Here is a 15,197-nt window from a genome sequence, read left to right as displayed (position 1 = left end):
GAAGACCTACCTCACTCCTTTCACCAAGTAAAAACACAATCAGAAGATGGCAGTCTGTGAACAAAGAAAAAGGTTCTCACAACACACTGAATCTGACAGCACCAAGATCTTGGATTTCCTAGCATCTATAGTACTGTTACAGCATTCTTAATGAATTAAGAATTAATTCTTGTTAATGAATAATTCTTAACTCTTGATGACCTTATCTAGCTTCTATTTTTTACTATGACAATAACCCATTCTATAGAATGTCAGTATCTATTATTAGAGACCTCCAAACTGGGCACAAAAGGAAAACTCAACGATAGGATCTTCTATGAAGACAGTAATAATCATCACTAAAATGAATTTTTAACTGCTCTAAAGAACTTTGTACATGAAAATTTACTTAAGTGAAACACTTTAATATGTTGAAAATATTTTGCAACAATTACCTCCATTTAATTTCAAAAATCTTTGATTTTAAGGTTAAAGCTTCTGCAGTTCAACTCTATAGGAACATATGTTTTACCCAATAGTTTAAACAGTAAATAATAAAAATTTGACTTAAAAAGAATATGGTGAATGTCTCTGACAAATCTTAAGACAACAGCAATGTGATGTTTCCTTTTTTTTTTCTTCCCATGCCCATGGCATGTGGAAGTTCCCAGGCCAAGGATCGAACCCGCACCATTGCAGCGACAGGAGCTGCTGCAGTAAATCTTCATAAAATAAATAAATAAATACATTTCCAGGACATACTAATAAAAACTCAGCAATGATAGCTCTTAAGTACTCTAAAATACTACCTGAGGAGTGTCTGTTGTGGCTCAGTGGATCAAGAATCCAACATATTGTCTTTGACAATGTGGGTTTGATCCCTGACCTTGCTCAAGTGTTAAATATCTGGCATTGTCACAGTTGCCCTAGATGCAGCTCAGATCTCATGTTGCTGTGTCTGTGGCCACAGCCACAGACTGTGAACTTGATTCCTAGCCTGAGAACTTCCATATGCCTCAGGTGCAGTCCTATAAAGAAAACAAACAAACAAAAAAAACACTTTAATTTATGGAGTTCTCATCATGGCTCATCGGAAGCAAATCTGACTAGGATCCCTGAGGGCACAGGTTCGATTCCTGCCTTGCTCAGTAGGTTTTAAGGACCTGGTGTTGCCGTGAGCTGTGGCGTAGGTTGCAGACAAGGCTCAGACCCTGTGTTGCTATGGCTGTATATGGGCCAGTGGGTACAACTCCAGTTTAACCCCTAGCCTGGGAACCTCCATATAACACAGGTATGGCCAAAAAGACCAAAAAAGACAAAAAAAAAAAAAAAAAAGGCAACCCCCCCCACCCTTTAAAAAAGATGAAAACAATCTTAAAAGATTTTTTCAAAATTAAATACTACTTGCAGACTCAAAGGATGAACATTTCCATCCATGTCAAAAAATGAAAAGCCGTTAAGTATTTTGCATTCATTTCACTTCTATACAAAATGAATTAAGACATGGGGAAACAAAAATAGTGCACTGTTTTTTTGGGATTTTTTTCTTTTTAGGACCACACCTATGGCATATAGAGGTTCCCAGGCTAGGGGTCTAATCAGACCTGTATCTGCCGGCCTACACCACAGCCACAGCATCACCGATCTGAGCCATGTTGAGACCTACACCATAGCTCAGGGCAACGCCAGATCTGTAACTCAGTGAGCAAGGCCAGGGATCGAACTGGCAACCTCATAGTTACTAGTCGGATTCACTTCCACTGAGCCACGATGGGATCTCTGATAGTGCACTATTTTATGTTTGTTAAATTTAACAAAACTGTACTTTTTTTTTCTTAAGTAAAAGTGTTAACTCAGTACTGGTATCAAATAGACTAAACACTAACAGGAAAATAGTATGATTTTTATTTTTGCATGTTACTCTCAAGTACACATTTACAATAGTGTCACGTTTTTCTGTATGAATTTCTTATTAAGTATTTTACTTTAAGTATTTTACAATGTGTACAGAGGAAGGAACATACAGTATTTAACAGGTTATTTCAACAAAACAATAACTTATGTTCTAAAAATTGGTACCTTTTAAAACATTAAACTGAAATATCCACTTTTTAGCTTTGCTAATCAAATTGTTTTAAGAATTAAAACACTCAATTAATATCAGTACATAACAGTAAGTACAATTTCATATTTTCTTTTAAAGACAAATGTGGTATCATATTTACTTGACCAAATCCTTAAGTACCTTTTAAAGGTTTCAATATTGTGCTTAAAAACAAAACAATTCTGTATGACTCCAGAATATGAGAAATATGAATATGTCAAGTGTTGCATTATCTTTCAGTTTCTCTTTAAAATATAATTAAATAACTATTTATCTATATTAATTTTACAGAATGTTTTACAATTCTTAACTTTTTAAACTTTCAGTAAATGTAAACTTTCATTAAACATTTCTTTGTTACTTAGGGAAAAACAAATTCAAGGGAGATTTAAAAGATTCTCACGCATAAAAATGAGAGTTTTCCAGAACAGGCCAACAGACGGACACTGAAATAGGTGGGGACATAAATAGGGGCTAGGAAGGAGGCGGTTCCAAAATCCATACTGTGGCTTTGGTTGGCATTAAGCTTAAATTCCCATGTATCTGAAGAACCTGATTTAGAACTAGACTAAACTAGCCTTTAGAGGCTGTCGAAAACCCCCATACACTTAGACATCTAACCCTATTACTATAACTTCTGAATGAGTATTAATGGCACAGAGAAAGGCAGAAGGTGAAATTTATTTAAAGCGGAAGTAAAGAAAGCACCATAATGAAGTTGTAAGGTACCTATCAGAAGGGAAGAAAATTTCTAACCTCCCACAGAGTGCCAGCGCATGTGTGCCAATAGATAATTGAAGCAAACTAAAAAATGTCTCCTGTTCTCAAAAATTTGTATTAAATAACCATATTCTAATTAACTGTTTGAATTCATTTTGTATGTTTATGACTCACTGCTTAAAATACAACTCTCAAATAATAAAAAAACCTATGAAAACTTTGCTGCTATTTCAAATAAAGCCTTACATTTTATTACATGCTTTAAACACAATTTCTATCTTCTAATAAAATCCAACTTGAGTGTTAAATTATTTTTAAGTTTGCTAATTGAGAAATAAAGACGCAGCCTGAATTTGTCAAGTTTAATTAGCACCTTTTCTCTAGTATATAGAGCCACTGCTTCCTCTTAATAGTCCTTATTCTGTTAAAAGACAGTTTTTCTTTATAGGCTTCTCAGAACCGAGATTTATTTCTACATACTCATTAGCTTTTCATAAAATTTTAAGGTATAAAGATGAGGCTGTATGAAACCATTCTTATCCTGAAATACATTAACTTTGCTTTACCAATTACCAAAGTTTTTAAAAGATAATACCTTTACTTCACAAATATACTACTGTCCTTGTTTTCTAATTATTCGCTTAAATTTTAAACTCTCTGAATAAAAAGTTGGCGAAAATGCTCTATACATCCCTGGATCTTTCCGTTTATTGTGCATTTAATACTTATCATTAAAAACATAAAATTTGGGATTGTGCGTTTAAGTGTGTAAAATAAGCAACACACAGGCACATGTAAAATTTAAGGTACACTTACACATCCAGTTACAGAAAATCATATAAGCCACATTTATCTCTAAAAAATTCCAAAACTTAGTTCATAGTAAGTCTCATTTGCAGAACACAAGAATTCCAAAACAAAATAATACAGAGAATGAAAAACAGGAAAAACTTTTCAGAGATTTTCTGTAAGTATGCTGGAGCGGCAGAAAATATAAACATTACAAAGAAAGTAAAAACAAGCACACTTTGCTAAATGAAAGAAAATGAAATACATTGTTCCATATTTAGCAAATATAGAGGCTCAAATGAAAAGTTTCATGGTCATGTGACTTGAAAATGTTAAGCAAGACAAGGAGTAACTTTCACGTTATAGTTGGACCTGACAGTAAAATCTCCCACCGATACTTAGCAGATGCTTCTATTTAAATGCAAAGAATTTGTAGGGAACAAAATGGATCAAATGATTACTTTTAGAGTTACCAATCTATTTTTAAATCTTTAAGTGGTCTTAGAAGAGTGAAAAGGTGAAAAGTAAACACTTAAATAATAAAACTTCTAAGACTTAAAAATGCAATAAAGAATCATGGGTTATTTTATTAAAAGCAACTTCTTTGTTGTTACTTTTCCTCACTGAACAAACTGAACAGGATACAGAACACCCTACTGAATAAAATGTAATGTTAACTAGAAGGAATAATCCTATCTGTGCACAATATTAATCAATGTACAGTATTATATGTGACAAGACTGATTGGCTTTAAAATGAATTTTCTGCTTTAAGGCCAACACCTCTCTGTAGAAGTACTGTTAGGGCAGGCCAACTTCTTTATGATGTCGCATTATGTGCTGGTTCTTTTCTGAAGGTCTTCGGAACCCTTTCTTGCAGTACTCACAACGGTGAGGATAGTCTTTCGTATGAATGGAAATAACATGCCGTTTAAAGCCTGAGGCATCTGTAGTGCTATACTCACAGTATTCACACTGATACACTTTCCTCCCACTGTGTGTCTTCATATGCTTTTTAAGCTCATTCTGTTGCCTAAATCCCTTTCTACATCTCTTACACCTAAATGGAAGATCTTTCGTGTGAACTGAGAGAATATGGCGACTTAGAACAAATGGATCCGCAATCTTAAAGTCACAATGTCTACACTGGTGCATTTTTTTACCCTTGTGGGCAGCCACATGTTTCTTGAGTTCTGAAGGCCTGTGAAAGCCTTTCTCACACATCTCACACTTATGGGGGTAGTCCTTTGTGTGAACTGAAATTATGTGTCGTTTCAAATCGCTTGAGTTCGAACTCTTGTGGTCACAATGCAAACACTGATGTGTTTTGCTTTCTTGGTGAATAAGAGCATGTTGCTGCACATCTTTGGTATCTGAGAAAGTCAGAAGACAAATGTCACACTTGAATGGCATCTCTTTACTATGCTTAGTTTTTACATGAGTTTTCAAGTTAGAAGAGTCTGCAGACCTATATTCGCAGTACTGGCATTGGTAAGGCTTCTCCCCAGTATGGATTCGCATGTGCTTTTTGAGCTCTGATGGGTGACGAAAACCTTTACCGCACTCCACACATATATGAGGAAAGTTCTTGCTGTGGACCGCCAAAAGGTGGCGATTCAATAACCCTTGTTCAGCTGTCTCATATTCACAGAATTTACATTTGTGCATTTTGTTGGCTCCTTTTTCCTTATGCACCATTTTGTGAGTAAACAAAGCCCCAGCATGAGAGAAATGCTTCCCGCACTCGTCACATTCAATGGCCTTCTCTGCCTTGCTGGTCAGCTTGTGGCTCTCCAGGTGGTTGTGTAAACTTATCTTCTTGTTGGTAGTGTAATCACAGTCAGTACAGCGGTACTTCTTCTTGGTAAGGTGTTCAGGATGGTTTTTCATGTGCCTTTTCAAAAAACCTCTTGACTTAAACTTTTTTCCACAAATCAAGCAAGGATAGACAGTCAAGGGATGTCCATCAGGGCCAATAATTATTGCTAAGAAATGAAAAAGAAAGAGGCATGAGTGTCAAACCAAGCTCTGTTTCAGTTTCTTCAAGCATTTAAACCATGTGTTTTGATCATTATTTACAAGTACTCCTACGTTAACATTCCTTTCACCACTTTTCAATAAAAGCTGCAACAATCTAGTAATAAAAAGAACCTTATTATTTCATTATGTCCAGAAATTTCATTATGACTATACCAATCTCATTCCCAGTTTTGGTGTTTTTCCCCCTAGTGTTCTTAATATTTATTTATTTGTTTATATGGACCAAGCCTGCAGCATGTGGAAGTTCCTGAGCCAAAATTAAACCCAGGCTACAGCAGTAACCTGAGCCACAGCAGGGACATGCCATATCCTTATCACTATGCCACCAGGGTTCTCCCTCATCCCCAGTTTAAAATAAAGAAGCAATTTTTAAAGCCATAAAAATTTAGATATCTACAGAAAATCATGCATCAAAACAAAGTTCAACACTTCAGCTTTAAATATGCCAAGTTAAATTATACTAGCTTATAGTAAAGTCAACCATACCCATAAAAATTCTACTATGCAAATCACTGTACAAGATACAGAGAAAAGGATTATGTTCAAGGAACACTGAACTGAACTATGTGTCCTGCTCCTCTGTGAATGATGCCTGTTTTAAGTTAATATACAAACAATATTTAAATTTGTTCATTTAAAGCTAACATACTTAAGTGATTTATTTTCAATTTAATTAAAATAATCTGATATTTTAATTCTTCTTCCTGAATTAGGTTCTGATTCAAAACTTAATTTTTTTCTATCCAAGGAAATCATTCATGAATATCACTGAATTCTTAAAATCATATTTTCAAATTCAATACACAAAAGTTACAGGTATTCTCAAAGCTAAAATGTTATCATAACACCTTTGTGGATACCCACTAGTTTCATCTGAGAGCTTGCAGAGCACACTGCACTGTGAAACTCAAGTGCCCTCACCTGTTTGGTACTGCCTGGAATCAGGTCTTCTCCTTTTCTTTGGTTTTTGTTTAGCCAGTCTGCCAAGCCCAGCAGACTCATCTATGTGCAAGAGGGCACTTGCAGTGCCATTCCGGTTTTCAATTCCATCAGAATTATTACCTAACAATGTGTATTAAAAAACAAAATTATACAGTATTATAAACTATAAAGAACTAGGGATTTTTTATTAAGTACAACAATTAAAAGATATGATACTCATGAATGACAAAAATTTCCTATCTAGGTATTGGGCTTTTATTGGGCATATTTATATATAAAACTACAGGAAATGTCTAGCTTTGCAATCTAGGAGCACTCTTCCCCATAAACTCTCTCGTTGTCACTTAAAGGTCATGAGCCAGATACACTTCAGTGCTATGTACTACATATGTCTTATGTAATATAAGCATGGAGAAAATTCCTATTAAAAGGCAAAAGGTAGACTATATCATCTTCCTCTCTTTTGATTAAATCACTATATGAGTACTTTACATTTTTTAATTTAAGACCACAGAAACTGTTTTTCAATAATAAAGTTCAAGAACCATGCAATCCCTCAAGCTGCAACACGACCTACCATAAGCTGCTGCCCATGCTATTGGCATGAAAGTTTTGATTTCACTGTCATCCATTTGCTGTTCATGCACAGCAGCAGCTGCTGCGGCTGCAACAGCAGCATCCTCCTCTCCTACGATTACTTCCATGTAAACTTCATCAGCGATTTCTGCAACATCTAAGTGAAAGGTTAATAGAACCATTTTTGTAACGAAGTTTACAGATGAGAAAGAAAATATATTTTTATTTGAATTCAGTTAGTATGCACAAAGAAGATTCAAACGTTACACACCTACATATTACTTTTACATACTAAATACTGTGAATCTTACAATTCTGGATTTCACCATAATTTGCTTTTAAAGCAACATTTTAAGCACACATAACAAGTCACTGCTTTTTCCCTTGGAATACAGCAGCATAATAATCTCCACAACAATGCTAGTTCTTTCATTCAAATACTGGCCGTACTTTTTAAAAGGAAAAAAAAAAGCTACAGGAACATAAAGGCCTATAGCCTCTCCCACAAAAAGGCCACCTACTTACTTAAATCTTCGTCTTCTTGTTGAGAGTCATTGACAGTCATATAAACCATCTTTTCCCTTGGCACACGCATGCTGCTATTCTGATCAAGCAGTTCAACTCCATGATCATTCTCAGGCTCACTCTCCACAATGTCTACAGTGCCACCTAGCAAGGAAGATGAGAGCTCCAAGAATTTACATGAAAACTTCATTTCCACCTGTTTCACCTTAATAAATACTCAACATTTTATTAATACATTGAAAGTCTGTTTTAAAGGTTGTCTTCAGGAATTCCCTTGTGGTGCAGTAGCTTAAAGATCTGGTGTTGTCAATGCAGCAGCTGCTGTGGTCTGATTCTGCTTAGGAACTTGTTGTGGGCATGGCCAAAAATAAATAAAAGTTACCTTCATTAAAAACTCAAATATTCTCAGTCTAAACCCCTGAAAAGTAATCAAGTTGAAGAGTTTGATTGAATCACTCTTACCCAAATCATCCTCTCCAGGGTCAGCTTTAAAAATGTACACCTTGATGACTTCAGGGCAAGTACCATCCACTTTACAAGGATTGATTTCTGACTCTGCATCCATGGTCATTTCAGACGAACCATCATGTTCTATTTTGCCAGCATCATCCACTAAAAAGGCAGGAAACACGTTACAGATAATAACAGCAGACAGATATTATCATTTTCAAAAGTCCCTTTTTACAAATATAATCTCTAGTTTAACCATGAAATCAAATGATTCGAGGAGTTTCCATTGTGGCACAGAGGAAATGACTGCAACCAGTATTCACAAGGATGCAGGTTTGGGCCCTGGCCTCAGTGGGTTGGGGATCCAGTGTTGCCATGAGCTGTGACGTAGGTTATAGATGCAGCTCAGATCCTGTGATGCTGTGGCTATGGTGTAGGCCTGCCATTGTAGCTACAATTCGACCCCTAGCCTAGGAACTTCCATATGCTGTGGGAGCAGCCCTTTAAAAAAAAAGTATGATTCCACCTAGAAAGTATAAGATTTAATAAATACATTTTGAAAGCTTTCTAAAAGTGGGATGAGATATTAAGATAAAAAGTACTTAAAGCGGAGTTCCCGTCGTGGCGCAGTGGTTAATGAATCCGACTAGGAACCATGAGGTTGCAGGTTTGATCCCTGCCCTTGCTCAGTGGGTTAACAATCCGGCGTTGCCGTGAGCTGTGGTGTAGGTTGCAGACGCAGCTCAGATCCTGAGTTGCTGTGGCTCTGGTGTAGACCGGTGGCTACAGCTCTGATTCAACCCCTAGGCTGGGAATCTCCATATGCCACAGGAGCGGTCCAAAGAAATAGCAAAAAGACCAAAAAAAAAAAAAAAAAGGGTACTTAAAGCAAAATGCTGGAAATCTAGGAAACTAGCTAAAGTAATGAAATTTCACAATTTATCCTTGGATATAATAGCATTCATAAGGTAAAGCAGTATTATATCCTCAAAGATTTTGTGGAATATGCCCTAGTAAAATATGTCCTAGTAAAAACTAGTGTTTTTTTTTTTTAATGACTTTTATTTTTCCGTTATAGTTGGTTTATACCAAATACTAGTCTTAATGTAAACATTTTATCAATCCTATCTTATATGTACTACTCCTGAATATTGTTTGACTTTGTCTATTTCTATTAGAATTGCATTAAAAAATCCTAACAATTTTCACAAAAGCGTACCCAATGATCAATGTAAATATCAAACTGTTTACTGTAAAACTACATACACACAGTGTACACATGAAAGTAACATATGCAAAAACATACTTAAGTGCATAAAAGTAAAGAGCCTGACGCAGTGCTCACAAATGCAGCAAATCTATGCTTAAAAATACTCTTATAAACCTTAATGAAGGCAGGCTGTTTTTATGTTTTTGAAAAGAAAAATACCTTTACTTACCAACAGAGGCTCACATGATTCCCAACAGTAGAGATTGAGGGAATACAGAACAAACATTTTCATATTTTAAACTTTATGAAAGAAGCAAAAAAAAAAAAAGGGCAGCATTATGCTTAGGACTTGGAAAATTAACAAAAGTAAAAAATAATGTCTCGAAGAAACTGACTCTAAATTGTAATAATACCAAAAATATAATTCCCAAATAATATAACCTTTGATCCACTACTACCCACTTGTGGTCATTCATGTTATCTCTGGCACAAAAGAAAGTTTGGCAAAGACTGATAAAAACTTAGCCAGTACAATTCATCACAAAAGTAGGATTTACTGATGTTGTGTGCATTAGAGAAAGAATGAAAAGGAATATTCTCTCTTCTCTAGGCACAGGTGGTGTTATCTAACAGAGAAGGAGAAGCATAGCAGAACAGAACCAAAGCCCAGAAAAGTAAGTTGATTTAGCTTGTCTTCAGTACTGCCATTAAGACTTTTCATTCCAGGAGTTCCCGTCATGGCGCAGTGGTTAACAAATCCGACTAGGAACCATTAGGTTGCGGGTTCGGTCCCTGGCCTTGCTCAGTGGGTTGACGATCCAGCGTTGCCGTGAGCTGTGGTGCAGGTTGCAGACGCGGCTCGGATCCTGCGTTGCTGTGGCTCTGGTGTAGGCTGGTGGCTACAGCTCCGATTCCACCCCTAGCCTGGGAACCTCCATATGCTGCAGGAGCAGCCCAAGAAATAGCAAAAAGACAAAAAAAAAAAAAAAAAAAAGACTTTTTATTCCATTTTTTGGTTCTGTTGGTGCCCCAATGAGTTCTATTATCCTTTTGAATGACTATATTTTATTAAATTCAACAATGAATCACAACTATAAATCAGACTTTGGGCTAGGTAGAGATAAAAATAAAAACACAAAAAACTCATGTACTAATTAAGAAGTTTATATTCTAGTAGGAATAAATAGTGAATATGTGATTATTTTTAAATGTGATAGTACAAATAATATAAGTACCATTTATTAAGTGATCACCTACCTGGCCACCACATACTTATGATATAAGTGCTAAAGTACTGCCAGAATTTTAAAGGAGAGCAAACAGATGTTCAGGACAGCTGAATGACTTATCTGAGGGGACACAGCTAATAACCTCAGCCAGAATAGAAAACCTATGTGACTTACATCTAATGTTCATCAACTTTTAGTGTTTTAAGAATGTATTCTATGAGATTTAAGTTGTTAGAATAGTACAATTAGATGATTTCCATAGGTAGCTACAGATGAGTTGTTCATGACTCAAGTACAACTCAGCTGAAGCCACAGTGATAGTTTTGATCACTACATAATTTTTTATGTCTTAAATTCTTAATGTGCTTATAAAGATAGAATTTAGATTTTTTTATCATTGAAATATTTCCCCATCTTCCCCATATTCATTTTCTTCAAAAACCCAAAAATTGGAGTTGTGTAAACAAACTGTTACACAGAATTACAGAACATTCTTGCATAGACGTCCAAATAAATTTAGTTATTTCACATGTATGTGTAACTGGGTCACCATGCTGTATAGTAGAAAAAAATACATATAAGAAAAAAAATTAGTATTTCAAAAGTAAAAATATTACTCTTCAGTTTCTTACGACAAATCAAGACCATTGCCTTCCCAACAAATTACTTACACATTAACTACTTTTAAGCAATATCCTGAAATCTTCTTACAAAGATAATACATATACAAAGTCAAGGAGGAGGCTAGAGTTAGATAGAGCACATTGTAAACTGCTGGTTCAAGATCTCAGAAGGGAGATGAAACTTAAGCACAAAGATGAAGAAAATTTCCTTATATGGGAGAACAAATACTATTACATTTGAGACTAAAAATGGTGAATAAGTATCAATAGGAAGGTTGTTTAAGGGAGAGGGCTGGAAAAGAACTAAAAATGCACAAAGTAGGGGGGAAAAAATCTCGACTGGTGGCTTCTACCATAAATACACAAGAGAAGGGAAGGACTTTTGTTGAAAAGTAAGAGAATGGCAGACTGGGTCAAGAACATGAGACAATGAGGGACAATGAGCTGGTATAGGAAGAACTTAATGGTATCAAGCTTCAAAAAGCCCAAGTGGTTAATTAAATTCTTTGCACACACCCGCACACATGCACACACACCCTTCCCTAAACCCTGATTTTAACTATAGAAAATAGCTTGACAATGTTTAATATATACATAAGGAGAAAGAGGTATCATGCCATTAATCATGGTCTGATGTTTTTTCAAAACTAAATATTTACATGACATATGAAGCTAACTGACCTAATTAAGACTTTTTTACAGGTAACTTTGGAATATTAAACTGAGATAGCATTGAAGGATGGAGATCTCAGCAAATGACGCAGGAAAATTCAGACTAAATATATAAATATATAATTCTCTATAGAATACTAACCCCTAAGAACAGTGATTAAGATGAAGCTTGCCTCTTCAGGCAAGTTTGTAAAAAGTGTTTCCAAACAGGTACTGAAAAACTTAATGTCCTGTGTTTACCAGGACATACTAGATATTCTTATAAATCTTAGTTTGTAGGTATCCCTAAAATAAAACTCCTCAGGACTGGAAAATCTAGTAATTTCAGAGTCTGCAAAATGTCACATTTACCATCAGCTTGTTAATGACCTTCTAGTTTTAAAAATTTAGAGGAATTCGAGCCATGCAGAGAAGATTAAGAATCTGACTGAGGTGACTTGGGTCACTGGGCAGGCATGAGTTGATCCCCAGCCTAGTGTAGTGGTTAGAGGATCTGATGGTGCACAGCTGCAGCTTGGATTCAATCCCTGACCGGGGAACTTTCACCTATCATGATGCAGCCACAATATTTTTAAAAATTAAAAAAAAATCATTAAAATACGGAATAAAGACACCATGGCATATAAGCTCTAAGAAGAGCAAACCTATTCTTTTACTAGAGAAAACTGGAATTCACCTTAAAAATTTCACCTTCAAAAGATATCCCACTACAGAATTCCCTTTGTAGCTCAGTGGTTAATGAATAAGACTAGGAGCCATGAAATGTGGGTTCAAACCCTGGCCCTGCTCAGAGGGTTAAGGATCTGGCATTGCCATAAGCTGTGGCATAGGTTACAGATGTAGCTCTCGGATCTGGCATTGCTGTGGCTGTGGTAACATAGGCCAGCAGCTATAGTTTCAATCCATCCCCTAGCCTGGGAACTTCCATATGCAGCAGGGGCCACCCTAAAAAAGCAAAACAAACAAACAATTTAAATTTAAAAACAGGGAAAAGCTTGCACAAAACTGAGTCATCAGATAAATGATTTTTCCATAATTCTCTTTTAAAAAATGTAGCAATATTAAGAGCTAAAGCTTTAGAATAATAAGGCTTCTCTAGATACAAAGGTGTAATTTCTGGAAATTAAAACTGCCTTTTTTGCATGGCATTTTACAATTGCTTTAGCACTCTTAATATTTTGTATCACTTACAGATAAAGAAATGAAAGTTTTGGGGTGGCAGGTGATTTGTCTTAAGTCAGTGAGCTACTGACTGGTGAAGGACAATAGCCAAGACATAGAAACAACTCAAATGTCCACCAACAGACGACTGGATTGGGAAGATGTGGTGGAATACTACTGAGCCATTAAAAAAAAAAAAACTGAAATAATGCCATTTGCAGCAACATGGATGGAACTAGAGACTCTTACGCTGAGTGAAATAAGTCAGAAAGAGAAAGACAAACACCATATGGTATCACTCATATCTGGGATCTAATACACAGCACAAATGAACCTTTCCACAGAAAACAAAATCATGGACTTGGAGAATAGACTTGTGGTTTTCCAGGGGGTGGGGGAGGGGGTGGGATGGATGGGGAGCCTGGGGTTAATGGATGCAAATTATTGCTTTTGCAATGAATTAACAATGAGATCCTACTGTGTAGCACTGAGAACTATGTCTCGATACTTACAATGGAGCATGACAAGGGGAGAAAAAAGTATGTATACATGTATGTGTAACTGGGTCCCCATGTTGTACAATGGGGAAAAAAAAAATTGTGTTGGGGAAATAATAAAAAAAAAGAAAGAAAGAAAGAAAAATAAAGAGATATTGTATTTTTTTAAAAAAAAGAATGAAGGAGTTCCCGTCGTAGTGTAGTGGTTAACGAATCCGACTAGGAACCATTAGGTTGCAGGTTCGGTCCCTGGCCTTGCTCAGTGGGTTGACAATCCAGCGTTGCCGTGAGCTGTGGTGCAGGTTGCAGACGCGGCTCGGATCCCGCATTGCTGTGGCTCTGGCGTAGGCTGGCAGCTACACCTCCGATTAGACCCCTAGCTTGGGAATCTCCATATGCCACAGGAGCGGCCCAAGAAATAGCAAAATGACAAAAAAAAAAAAAAAAAAGAATGAAGGAGAAGTAATAAAGATGTCTTCAGAACTCAGACCTTCATTTCATTTTCAGCTGGTTCTGTTACCTCATTTCCCTAAGCTTCTAGGAAAACTTATTTATAATTTTAGAAGGAAAAAATAGTATCAAATGTGCACTGGAATTGCATCTTGTCTAAATTAACCTCATAAACAGAGAAAACTTTCATCATCCTTAGCATTCTGCATAAAAGTATCTGGCCTATTTTTCCATTTACATGTATCACCTAATCTCTCAAGATCAGGTTGGTGTTAAAACTTTACCAATCACTGCCCATACTTCAGGAACCTAACAATCATGTATTTGATTTCCCCCCTCCAGGTTTCCCACCTAACACTGCTATCAATCGGCCCTCTTAAAAAAAAAAAAAAAAAAAAAAAAAAAAAAGATGCAAATAAATTAGAAATCAGCCTACCATCATCTGCTCAAACTGCATACTGCCTATATAGTCTTATCTTTCCCAATACCCTTGCTCCTATAAAAACATCCCACCTAAGTTTAAGCAATTCTCATTCCTTTAAAAAGCAACTTAAAAAAAAAAAAGATCACCTTTTGCTAACGATACATCTTACTGTGCTCTAATTCCATCAGTCAGAGCTATCAATACAATATACAAGAATATTATTCATATATTTTTTATGCATATACACTTGTAAAAGGATGGGAAAATGCTCAAAAATTATAACAAGATTATTTTTAGCCAAGTCCAACAATAAAACCAGTTTAATTCCATGGTTGACCATTCTAGCTACTCCTTTGAATATTTTCCCAATTCCTGTGGCCCGTTCTCATTTCATATAACCACATGCTTTACAGAACCACTTACCTGTCAAATGCAATTTTTTGTCTCTGCCCCTATTATTTAGGCAACTAAGTCTAGATTTCAAAATATACCACAACTTCTATGGTCTCATTTAAAAATACTTGGCCATAAACCTTAAAATGAATTATATTTCATATTTTTTCCTCAAATCTCCATCACCACCTAATAATCTTACTTCCTATTTTCTCAAAAACAACTGATGTATCACTTTCACAACCCAATGAATTTGGCTCTACTCATTTGCCAACTATAAATTCTGACTTACCATGTTATCACAAATTATTTGTGCTCCTATTTAAGATTAATCCCTCTGCTTAAGCACTAAATTATACTTCCTCTTTACTGTTCAAGAACTATCTTTTACATCATTAATTTACACACCATCTT

At 35.8% G+C, this 15,197-nt stretch overlaps 1 protein-coding gene across 14 annotated transcripts in view; it reads right to left on the bottom strand.

Moving 5' to 3' along the window:
• LOC100624329 (zinc finger X-chromosomal protein) overlaps positions 1,862 to 15,197 on the bottom strand; it is a 61,309-nt gene continuing 47,973 nt past the window's right edge. For 10 of the 14 annotated variants that reach the window (XM_021080936.1, XM_021080931.1, XM_021080934.1 and 7 more), the window contains 5 exons: positions 8,137 to 8,286; positions 7,675 to 7,818; positions 7,151 to 7,306; positions 6,553 to 6,693; positions 1,862 to 5,576 (listed from right to left, as the gene is read on the bottom strand). In XM_021080936.1, coding sequence (XP_020936595.1) covers positions 4,393 to 5,576; positions 6,553 to 6,693; positions 7,151 to 7,306; positions 7,675 to 7,818; positions 8,137 to 8,286 — 1,775 coding nt within the window. In that variant the 3' untranslated portion in view covers positions 1,862 to 4,392. Of the gene's footprint in view, positions 5,577 to 6,552; positions 6,694 to 7,150; positions 7,307 to 7,674; positions 7,819 to 8,136; positions 8,287 to 9,563; positions 14,351 to 15,197 lie in introns of those variants that run through there. The other 4 variants (XM_013991057.2, XM_013991053.2, XM_021080942.1 and 1 more) reach the window with 2 other exon arrangements.

Source organism: Sus scrofa, chromosome Y, assembly GCF_000003025.6.
Source record: "Sus scrofa isolate TJ Tabasco breed Duroc chromosome Y, Sscrofa11.1, whole genome shotgun sequence".
Lineage (NCBI taxonomy): Eukaryota > Metazoa > Chordata > Mammalia > Artiodactyla > Suidae > Sus > Sus scrofa.
The sequence above is the reverse complement of the archived record's forward strand: the minus strand, read 5'-3'. Positions and strand labels throughout refer to the sequence as shown.